General features: G+C 41.9%; 1 protein-coding gene across 6 annotated transcripts in view; it reads right to left on the bottom strand.

Moving 5' to 3' along the window:
• The window catches only part of SULF1 (sulfatase 1), a 168,905-nt gene that overhangs the window by 67,630 nt on the left and 88,939 nt on the right, over nt 1-12,336 (bottom strand). For all 6 annotated transcript variants that reach the window (XM_024102807.3, XM_065582119.1, XM_065582118.1 and 3 more), the window contains 2 exons: nt 8,022-8,173; nt 5,856-6,025 (listed from right to left, as the gene is read on the bottom strand). In XM_024102807.3, coding sequence (XP_023958575.2) covers nt 5,856-6,025; nt 8,022-8,173 — 322 coding nt within the window. The remainder of the gene's footprint in view (nt 1-5,855; nt 6,026-8,021; nt 8,174-12,336) is intronic.

Here is a 12,336-nt window from a genome sequence, read left to right as displayed (position 1 = left end):
TCTTCATACTTATAAAAAAGATTTCATCCTTTACTGAATCTAATATGAGAGAGTTTGATTTTCACTTTAAATTGAAGATGATGGAGTTAACAAGTGAACATTTGCACTAAGGATTCACAGCAAACATTTCAGTCTTGCTTGTCTTTTTAAGTGTTTTCATTCAATGTGTGAGCATTCATTCGTATGGTGGCAGTGGAAGGAGGGGGCTGTGAAATGACAGCTATGTGCCAGTCCATCTTTTTTGTTTGGCATTATTACCATATATATTTTTGACAAGAAAGGATTAAAAAACAATATGGGAATTTCTACCTGTGCGCATTTGACTTTCTTCTTTCAATCAAGTAGGTGAGGACACAAAAGAAAAAAACAAATATGAAATCAAAAAGGAATGGAAATATTGCTACGGCAGCTATGCTGCAGCTCATACATGTGACCCCATAGCTCATTCCCAATCAAACATACCTCCATTTTTTTAAACAGCTAATATTTTAAACAACAAACAGTACAGACTCTCTACCAGCAATGAACTGATACATAATTTAAGGGCATGTGTAAGCTACTGTCTTATTAAACAGAATCTCCTCTTGCATGTGGCTGGTCGACTTAATTCTTGGTCTCTAGGAATAACCTTCCAGCTCAGTTTGCAAAGCCAGCAAGCAGTTTTTGACCTGGTTTCCCTTCTTTTCTGGAGATAAGCATTACAGTAACACGATATCACAACTACATTTTAAAAACAAAATTGAAGGTCAGATGGCTGTAACCCAAGGTCAGACAAAAGTGATCCAAATGATGCTTGACCACCAAGGAAGAAAACCCAAGGGTTAAACGTTCAAGTTACACTAACCCAGGCAGGAGGGATTTTATTGCTCTTGCACTGTTTTCACAGGGACAGCCACATATTTGTGTGAGACACTTAACTTCTTTCTTTTAGTCAGAACATGTTGCTAATGCTTTTGCTATAGAAACCAGCTATTTAGTAGCTTCATGCACCCAAATTGGCAGTTTGTCTTCAATTTGTCTCACTTCTTTGTCTGCTGACTGAACTCTTAACCTGCCCGGTCATTCACAAGAAATACAAAACAATCCACCCAAGTCTCTCTCTCGTGGCAGCTAGAGAAGGAACACTTTACAACAAAGATGCCAGGAAATCCAGGCCACCAAGGTAGACAGGAAGAGACACACCTGATTCACGCTTTCTGGCTTCCAAAACAAGCATTTTAGCAGATTAAAGCTATTTTGATTTCATAGTTTTCTAGTCTATACAGATAATAGGAAGAGTAGGTGGCACAAATACTCACAGCAAATCAAATTTTCAAATGGACAACCACGATCCACAGCTTCACCTATTCAGATAGCTCATGTAACATTTCTAATGGCATTACAAAACAAAATAGGGTTTTTTATGTTCCTCTTCTGTTAAACCCGTGGGGACTTATTTACTTCATTGATTCCACCAATGCAAGCAAGAGGAACCCAGACTCCAAACACAAGCAGTCATAAAGTCTTCAGAAACAGAATAAAGCAGCACTACCTGCAAGGACAGATCCTAAAATGTCCAGGGACAGGAAGGACAAGACCAACAGGGACATGTGCTGATGTAGTGCCTCTCTTCTGAACAGAATCCCTAGGGCAAAACTAACAGTATCACCTCCTAGCCTCCCCTAAAATGAATCCCAGTTATAGCCAAGAGTGAAAATTATACTCCTCTTTGCCAAAGGGTAGAGAGACTCTGCCCCATTAACTTGTGAACAATTTCTTATTGTATCTTCAGAACACAGAAGGACAGCACCAATTCCAAACCCAATATCTATAACTCTTCTCAAGAACTGGTTTCCCGTTAAAGTGCATACTTAACAACTGAACTTACAATACCGGTACTTGTGAAAGCAGGTAGGAATTAGCCCATTGCCTAATATAGCCATGAACATTTGTGCTTGGTTTGCACTACTGACAAATGTGAGACTGTATGTGTGATGGGATGTTCACCCCACACAACGCAGAGCAGGTTAAATACGGATAATTAACATGATTGGTGTCAAGTATCAGGGGGTAGCTGTGTTAGTCTGTATCTACAAAAACAACAAGGAGTCTGGTGGCACTTTAAAGACTAACAGATTTATTTGGGCATAAGCTTTCGTGAGTAAAAACCTCACTTCTTCGGATGCATAGAGTGAAAGTTCCCAACATGATTGGCTGCAGCTAGGGAAGAGCCAGAGATTGAAAGGCTGACTGAAGGTGGAGCCCAGCTGAAGAGGAACAGAAGGGGCTGGTATAAAGCCAAGAAATTGGCAGCAGATAGGAGCTGCAGGGGAAATAGCCTGCAGTTACTTACTGGGATGAAAACAACAAGGAGTCTGGTGGCACCTTAAAGACTAACAGATTTATTTGGGCATAAGCTTTCGTGGGTAAAAACCTCACTTCTTCGGATGCATAGAGTGAAAGTTACAGATGCAGGCATTATATACTGACACATGGAGAGCAGGGAGTTACTTCGCAAGTGGAGAACCAGTGTTGACAGGGCCAATTCAATCAGGATGGATGTAGTCCACTCCCAATAATAGATGAGGAGGTGTTAATTCCAGGAGAGGAAAAGCTGCTTCTGTAATGAGCCAGCCACTCCCAGTCCCTATTCAAACCCAGATTAATGGTGTTGAATTTGCAAATGAATTTTAGTTCTGCTGTTTCTCTTTGAAGTCTGTTTCTGAAGTTTTTTTGTTCAATGATAGTGACTTTTAAATCTGTAATAGAATGACCAGGGAGATTGACGTGTTCACTTACTGGCTTATGTATGTTACCATTCCTGATGTCCGATTTGTGTCCATTTATTCTTTTGCGGAGGGACTGTCCGATTTGGCCAATGTACATGGCAGAGGGGCATTGCTGGCACATGATGGCATATATAACATTAGTGGATGTGCAGGTGACTGAGCCCTTGATGGTGTGGCTGACGTGGTTGGGTCCTCTGATGGTGTCGCCAGAGTAGATATGGGGACAGAGTAGGCAACAAGGTTTGCTACAGGGATTGGTTCCTGGGTTGGTGTTTCTGTGGTGTGGTGTGTAGTTGCTGGTGAGTATTTGCTTCAGGTTGGGGGGTTGTCTGTAAGCGAGGACTGGCCTGCCTCCCAAGGTCTGTGAAAGTGAGGGATCATTTTCCAGGATAGGTTGTAGATCGTGGATAATGCGCTGGAGAGGTTTTAGCTGGGGGCTGTATGTGATGGCCAGTGGTGTTCTGTTATTGTCCTTGTTGGGCCTGTCCTGTAGTAGGTGATTTCTGGTTACCCATCTTGCTCTGTCAATCTGTTTCCTCACTTCCGCAGGTGGGTATTGTAGTTTTACGAATGCTTGATAAAGATCTTGTAGGTGTTTGTCTCTGTCTGAGGGGTTGGAGCAAATTCGGTTGTATCTTAGGGCTTGGCTGTAGACAATGGATCATGTGATGAGTCTTGGATGGAAGCTGGAGGCATGTAGGTACGTATAGCGGTCAGTAGGTTTCCGGTATAGGGTGGTGTTTATGTGACCATCACTTATTTGCACTGTAGTGTCCAGGAAGTGGATTACCGGGATGAGGGAGTTTGGGCTGGAAACCCAGAGACAGGGGAACAAGAACATGCAGGAAAGAATGCAGGGAAAGATCACAGGGTCTGGGAGAAAGTAGACCACGGTGATAGACCAGGGGTTGGCAACCTTTCAGAAGTGGTGTGCCGAGTCTTCATTTATTTACTCTAATTTAAGGTTTTGCGTGTCAGTAATACATTTTAATATTTTTAGAAGGTCTCTTTCTAGAAGTCTATAATATATAATTAAACTATTGTTGTATGTAAAGCAAATAAGGTTTTTCAAATGTTTAAGAAGCTTCGTTTAAAATTAAATTAAAATGCAGAGTACCCAGACTGGTGGCCACGACTAGACATAGGCTAAAGCCAGTGCGCCCCTCCCCCATCCCCCGCCACAAAGCCAGGAGCTGATGCCAGCGCCACCTCAAACCCCCGAAGCCAGGAGCAGTGCAGGGCTGAAGCCGGCAAACCTCCCCCCACCCCAAGCCAGGAGCTGGGAGCCCCAGTGCCCCCCTTCCCCCAAAAGCTGGGAGCCACACTGGGAGCCCGCCCTTGCCTGTACACAGCCCCTAGCTATGCCCTGCCTGCACCCTGAGCTACTCCCCTACCTGTACACAGCCTACCCCCCGCCTGCACCCTGAGCTACTCCCCTACCTGTACACAGCCTACCCCCTGCCTGCACCCTGAGCTACTCCCCTGCCTGTGCACAGCCCCTAGCTACCCCCTGCCTGCACCCTGAGCTACTCCCCTGCCTGTACACAGCCTACCCCTGCCTGCACCCTGAGCTACTCCCCTGCCTGTGCACAGCCCCTAGCTAACCCCTGCCTGCACCCTGAGCTACTCCCTTTCCTGTACACAGCCCCCTGCTATCCCCTCTCTGCACCCTGAGGTACCCCCTGCCTGCACACTGAGCTACTCCCCTGCCCACACTCAGCCCCTAGCTATCCCTTGCCTGCACCCTGAGCTACCCCCCTGGCTACACCCTGAGCTATTCCCCTGCCCACACACAGCCCCAGCTACCCCCTCCCAGCACCCTGAGCTACTCCCCTGTCCACACACAGCCCCAGCTACCCCCTACCTGCACCCTGAGCAATTTTCAAACTTTTTGAACTAAACCCCCTCTTTGAGTTATATTTTTGGTTGCATCCCCCCATAGCCCAGACAGGCTGGGTGGCCTCCTGAGTGAGTCAGGGTGTGGAGGTGGCGCTTGCTCTCTCCCTGGACCCCACTGTGTGGAGCTGGCTCAAGCCCCACCAGCTCTTGCCCCCTCCTCCCCCCAAATAGAAGTAAAAGTATGCCTATGCCCAGAGCCCCAAGTTCCCTGTCCCCGCTGGGCCCTGGCATTTTTATAGCATGTTGAGGGGGGCCTCAGCAAGGAACCTCTGGACTAGATGACCTCCTGAGGTTTCTTCCAACCCTAATCTTCTATGAGTCTAAGTTGGTCCACATGATCATGAATGAAAGGGCAGAAGGTAATTGGTACAATTCCTGTTCTTCACACAGTCAAAAGAATCTGTGTAATCCATATCTAGGGGGTTAGAACAGGAGAATTCCAGTCAGAACTCCTCCTATGTTATAATCTAAAATAAAAATAGATTGGATTTGGATCTGCTGCTGCCTATCACCTACTTGCACGCATTGAAAATATACCTGTAGAACAACACAAAAAAAGGGACGTTGTACCTGTGGCCTCATTTCTTCAGATAAATGCTAAACCTTTTAATCAATAATTTATTGGACCCAAAGCCAGTAGGGACAGACATTAGAACAGTACAACCACCTTACAAAAATAATAAGCAGCATGTTATTTAAAAACAGAGACTAACAGGCTGCTTGGGAACCAGGCTGTTGCTGTTCTGTAAGCAAGCCTGGTGTGAACATCTGCACGAAAGCTGCGGAAGGACACTGCCACAACTAACATATTCAGTTAACCAGCTCTCAGGAAAACTATGTCCTCTAGAGGAACATGAAGGAAGTAATATCTTTGCAGCAGGGTCTCACAGTGTCTACTTGTTTCAACATAGAAGCTGCCTTCACAAAATGGCAAAGAGCCTTGTACTTCTCTAATAAAGAGCTCTTAGTCTTACACTTCCCCAGAGAAAAGAGTTCCTCACTATTGTAAAAGTTGGCATTGTCCATCCCTAAAGGAACAAGCACAGTCCAACATACAGTTGGACTAAAAAGGAATTATATTTGCTACTCACTACAGATCCCTCAATGTATGTTCCTGCAGTGTCTCCATGAAAAACAATAAGCAACAATACAAATACCCAGAGTTGGCAGAATCCAAATTTTACTTACATGTGCTGCGAAGCATTTGGATAGAGCTCTGAAAATTGTGGTGCAGAATCCTCAGGGCCATGAGGGGCAGCATGGCTGATAACCATCATTATGGGCCTATGGGGATACATTCTCTTAGACATTTTGAAGTAATTAATGCTCTCATTAGTGATTAAGTCTGTGAAGTAGTCCTGTAACATATATTTAACACAAAATAAAAATTACAAAGTGCATCATTAATCAGATCACAGTATTATGTTATACCAAATAATCATTAGCGCTTAGATCAGGAAGTAAAAACGTACCTTCAAAGAGGCACATGATCATAAAGAACACAGGACACACCAGGCATTAATTACTTTCTTAGGAAGGCATATTAGATGGGAGTGTATTTTGCAAAACTCTCTTACCCATAAAACAGGTTGTATTAACTGAATATGATTACCAGACTTGGCAACATAGTGTTTTCCAGCACATAAAATAGAGCCGATATATACTACTTAAATTTTGTTGATAAAGCTCTTTGACAAAACATAATGATACCAAAGTGCAAGAAACCACCCATACCTAATATCATTTCATATTTACATCTAAGTCCTTATTGTGTACTTTCTTCAAAATATAGATTTGCCTCTGTGCGACCTGGGAGAAGTCTACAACACTGAACATATTAAAAAAATATGGTTGCCTAGGAATGTCTTTTTCAAAGAAATTGCATTCAAACATATAAATATAGGGAGCACTTGAATTCCTGCAGGGTCTGTTATTTTAATTGTACAACATAAAGAATTGCAGCTGCTGAGGTTAAGGTTGTTACTTGCTAATAAACTTGTTTAACCCGCAGCCAAGGTGGCAAATGGGAAAGGGAGGAAATGGAAAGAAGAAAAAAAGATGAAAACTTAAATTAAACCACCTGCCACCTCTAAGCATGCTTTGTTGGCCTGGAGGTCTAGTGTGAGTTTCATTGAGAAAGTTCTGAGATGATGTTTGCAATTTCAAGCACTTTCAGGCATGACTAATCACATGTTGTGGATTCAAGACCCTAAACAGCTGCAAAAGCAGTGCCTGAGGGACTGGATCTGTGTCCCTCGCATGTCAGTGTTAGGACAAGCCAACCAGCTGTAATCTCTCTCTCTCTCTCTCTCTCTCTCCCTCCCTCTCCCCTCATCCCCCTCTCTCTCACACAGCAGATAAAGTAGTCTAGAGATGTTAATGCTCCTGTAATGATGTGGAGGAGACTGACTTCTTATTTATAGGAACTATGATGATCTGGTCACCTACCAGGGCACCAGTGTTTTGGCAGTTTTTGATATCTGTCTGGTAAAATGAAATACCCGCAGAGGAGGTCATTGAATGGGTTATTGCTCTCAATTTTCTTCCTGTTTTCCTAAACATTATACATTCTTGCTATACACAGAAAATGTGGAAGGAATTTATAACTAACTAGTATTCTTTATTTTTTATTTTACACTTTTTATCAGTGTCATGTAATTTCTACAGGTGGGGAAACCAGAAACAGCTCTTGTGAGCTTCCAATGAAATCTCATTACATGGGTCAGAAACTACAGCTGCAACATCTGTATCATCCTGCACGAGCTCCATTCTGAGGAAATTCCAGCTTGCATAAAGTGATTTGGAAACTACAGCATTTCCAGTGCTACACGCTTCTGAGAAATCTTACTGCAGTGGGCAGGTCACCTTGGCATACATTCCAAATGTTGTCAGGAGTGCAAACAAAGTCTGAAGTTTTCTAACTCTTGTTTTTGCACTTATCTATTCTCATTCTCATATCTGGAGCCTGACACCACAGACACACTATTCCCTGCCCCCCCCACACACACCCAGTATAATGGAAAACAGCACCAGATAAGCTTTGCTTAATATTTGCTTAACTGGCAATACTCAGCTGTACCATCATCTTAACATAAGAGATCAGCAACACAAGACACAATATTTTCTTCTAGAAAGGCCTTTATTCTTTTTTCTTACATGGAGCCACCCATTTCTGAGAGAGAGAGAGACCAGATTAAAGACACTTTGTAGCTTTTTATCCATTCTACAATGGCACCTTTAAATTTGAGAAACTGATCTCAAATTATCCGATTCTATGACTGTGAGAAAATGACATGGGTGTAATCAATCAAAGGTGAAGTCATCTGATGCAGTGTAAATGTGTCTGGACATTACCTTTGCATAATCAAATCCATGTTTCTCTTTGTAGCCATTGTGACAAACGGTGTAATTATAGAAGCGAGAGTTCTTGATTAATCCAACCCACTCTCTCCACCCAGGAGGGATGTAGCTGCCATTGTATTCATTGAGGTATTTCCCAAAAAAAGCTGTGAAGGAGAAAAAAGGCACATATAATCAGGGGAATTTTGGCTTTTCGCTCTGAATTTTCTAGTTCAACTCAAAAGCATAAATATGTGAATGAAGGGTCCTATTTTACTGTGGACCACATCAACATAAAAATGTGTTCGTATGAGTCAAGATGTTGCATGTCTGAAATTCAGATAAAACCACCCATATTAATAGTTTCATATTTTTTTAAATTAAAATTAGGTGTTTCCCAGACCCTGTTGCCAACTCTCCTGATTTTAGATGTTTTTCTTAAGCTCCAATTCCTGGAGTCATGTGATCATATGAGACTCTCACTTTTCATTTAAAGTGAATAAGTTTCTAGCCATCATGGTTGTAGAGAAAAGTTTGAAAATGGACTATATGATCAAAACCCAGAAGGTAAATTAAAAAACCCAACATTTTTTAGAATCTCATGAGTAAGCCAAATTTCACGTTGTTTAGGATTTGGCTCATGATTTTTGAATGTTTGTAGTTGGCCATACTGCTACACTTCCTGGGTAGATACAGGATTTGGGGACATTGGTCTATGGCAGGACTCATAGCAATCCCTTGGAACTGATGGTCAAAACCGCAAGACACTGCCTTTGGGAAAGAAAATGCTCCTTAGACAAGCCTAGTTTGAGAAGGCCAGTCTGCTACTACAGGTTCTGTGAGGCAGAAGTGAAGGAGATGAGAGGATCAAGGAAGCAGGCTCTAGGTCTGCTGCTACTAAGAGTGACATGCAATAACATGGACAGTTCTTTCCCTGGGAGTTGCTCCTGATCTATTGCCAGAAGCCAGCTCCTTCATCCAGAGCTGGTAACTCTCAGAAGTCAGGCCCATTCATTTGCTATTTCTTCCTTCACCCCCACATCCCAAGTGACTGCAGGTCCTCATACTAGTTCCCAGAGGAGAATGAAGGGTTTGGGATTCCTTCAGTAGATGCACTTTCTGTAGTCTACCTCATCAACAGTCAGAAATGAGGGGCTTCCCTGGGCGCACAAAGCTAGACTCCTTTGAGGGTGAGTGACCGAGAGGACATTTCCCTTCCCACAGGCAGAGTCCCTATGCTGGTAAATTGCCTATAGTTCTCCGGTGTTGTTCTGAATTGTAACTCAGATACGACAAATCCTGTTTTTAACCAGGAAATGGAAGCAGCTAGGGAAACACCAAATTCAATCTGAACAAAAAGCACGTGTGGGAAGGTTTACAAAACAATTCCCAGTGGAGGGTGGGGAAGGTTACCATGCCAGCTTCACCATTTGAATTTGAAAGTGCCAGAAAAAGGGGAAAATATCAGAAGGTTCAGTTTGATCTCACTTGGCGTGTGCAGGGGTACCTGGGCTGGGTGCACTGTCAGTGTGGCAAGTGGGAGCCAGACTCAAAATTTCCCCACAGCCTTCCAGGGATCCCTTATCCCTCCCTTCCAGGGTGCAGAGGGGTCACCCTGGCAATGCACTTCACTGCTCTGTAACCAGTGGTGTCTGTTTTTCCTCTGACGCCTTCATTTTATGTCAAACTTCAAAACAAATAGACAAAAATAAATAAAAACAACAGAACAAAAACACCTTCATTGAACATCCCATTTTAAAATTTAAGAATGGCAAGGTTTCATTTTAATAGTTTGACAGCCCTGGAGACTCATGTCCTAATTATCTTCAGAAGAATGGGTTAACGCTGATCTGAGTTGCTGACCTATGCAAATGGCGGTGTGATTTCCATTTGCAACAGAGTGCAATAGACTGCACCACAGATTGTCAGTGTAGACAGGACTAAGGAAGTTGCCCCAAGGAACTTTGGGATACATCCAGAAAACTTCCGGGACCCAAGTCAAGATGGGGCCATGTGCACACAGGAAAGGAATAGGGCTTAACATGCGCTCGGGCCCTGCAGGGTCCTGTGGCCCTAGGTTCAAGTCCTAGGTTAACACAATTGGTGTGTGGAAACAAGGGGGTTAGGGGCTCTAGCCCAGGCTTAATTTGCTGTGTAGACATACTCTTTAAGGCATCATTCCTAATCCTTTAATCATTTGTGTGGCTCTTGTCTAAAACCTCTCCAATTTATCAATATCCTTCCTGAATTCTAAGCACCAGAAATGGACACAGCATTCCAGCAGCACTCATGCTAGTGCTAAACATAGAGGTAAAATAACTCACTACTCCTACTTGAAATTCCCCTGTTTATGCATCCAAGGATTGCATTAGCCCTCTTGAAGCCCTCTTGGCCACAGCCACATAATGATCAGCTGATTATCCACCTGGACCCCCAAATCTTTTTTCAGAGTCACAGCTTCCCATGATAGAGTCCCTCCATCATGTAGGTATGGCCTACATTCTTTGTTCCTAGATGTACACATACAGATGTTTACATATTAAAACACATATTGCTTTTTGCACCCAGTTTACCAAGCGACCCAGATCGCTCTGTATCAGTGACATATCCTCTTAAATTATTTACCACTTCCCCAATTTTTGTGTCATTTGCAAACTTTTTCAGTGATGATTTTATGTTTTCTTCCAGCTCATTAATAATTACGTGAAATTGAACAAGGCCAAGAACTGATCCCTGCAGGACCTCACTAGAAATACACCTATTTGATATTATTCCTTGTTTACAATTACATTGACACCTATCAGTTATCCTCCTTTTCATCCATTTAATGTGTGCTATGTTCATTTTATATCTTTCTAGTTTTTTAATCAAAATGTGATTATAAATTCAAATGCCTTACAGAAGTATATTACATCAACACTATTACCTTCATCAGCCAAACTTGTAATCTCATCAAAAAAAGACATCAAGTTAGTTTGACTGGATCTATTTTCCATAAACCCCATTCTGATTGGCATTAATTTTATTACCCTCCTTTAATTCTTTATTAATCAAGTCCTGTATCAGCTGTTCCATTATCTTGCCTGGGATCTATGTCAGACTGACAGGTCTATAATTACCCAGGTGAGCCTGTTTACCCTTTTAAAATATTGGCACAACTTTAGCTTTCTTCCAATCTTCTGGAACTTCCCTGGTGTTCCAAAACTTATTACACAATCAACATTAATGTTTCAGCGAGCTCCTCAGCCCACTCTTTTAAAACTCTTGGATGCAAGTTATCCATATCTGCTGATTTAAATATGTCTAACTTTAGTAGCTGCTGTTTAACATCTTCCTGAGATAATAGTGGAAAAGAAAGAATGTTATCATTTGATATGATTACATCATCTGTTTTTCCCCAGAATAGAAATATTTATGGAACAGTTCTGCCTTTTCTGCATTATTATTGATAATTCTATAATTTACAACTGGTAATAGACCAATACAATTGTCAGAATTCTTTTTATTCCCAATATACTTTAACAATGCCTCCTTATTGTCCATACACTTTACTGGTCATAGATTTCTCCTTCTATCCCTTTGCTTCCCGTGTCAATTTTTGATATTTCCTAGATTCTAATTTATATTCATTACTATCTAATTCCCCTTTCTTCAATTTGTTATATTATATTATATTATATTATATTATATTATATTATATTATATTATATAATAGAAAGAAAGAAAGAAAGAAAGAAAGATACATTACAGATGTCCCAATTTTATAGGGACAGTCCCGATTTTTGGGTCTTTTTCTTATATAGGCTCCTATTACCCCCCACCCCCGTCCCGATTTTTCACACTTGCTGTCTGGTCATTGTATCTTGGCCATTTAGTAAAGTGTCATATATCATTCACATTTGTCTGACGAAATTCCTCCTCCCAAGTGATTTGGCTCATAGTTGTTTTCAGCTTTGTGAAATTGGCTCTTTTAAAGCATCAATATATATATATATATCACTGGTCTGGACTTTATTCTGTTTGCACATTAAAATGTGATCAAGTCATGATCACTTGTACCTAAGTTACCATTAATTGCTAGTTCTGTAATCAGTTCCTCTTTATATTTGATGACGTTTAATACAGAATTCCGTCATATTGGATGCAACACTTTTTGATTAATATGATCCATCCAGTTTACATGCCTGCCAAGTGTCATTCATCTGGAGTGACAGTCACACATTTGCCTTGATGCCACTATCATGCCAGCTGGAATTTCACTCATAAGTAAGGCTGCAAATCATTCACGGCGGTCACAAAAGTCATGGTGTCCGTGACTCACCATGACCTC

The sequence above is a fragment of the Chrysemys picta genome, chromosome 2, assembly GCF_011386835.1.
Source record: "Chrysemys picta bellii isolate R12L10 chromosome 2, ASM1138683v2, whole genome shotgun sequence".
Lineage (NCBI taxonomy): Eukaryota > Metazoa > Chordata > Testudines > Emydidae > Chrysemys > Chrysemys picta.
Note: the sequence above shows the minus strand (reverse complement) of the source record. Positions and strands in the feature narration are given on the sequence as shown.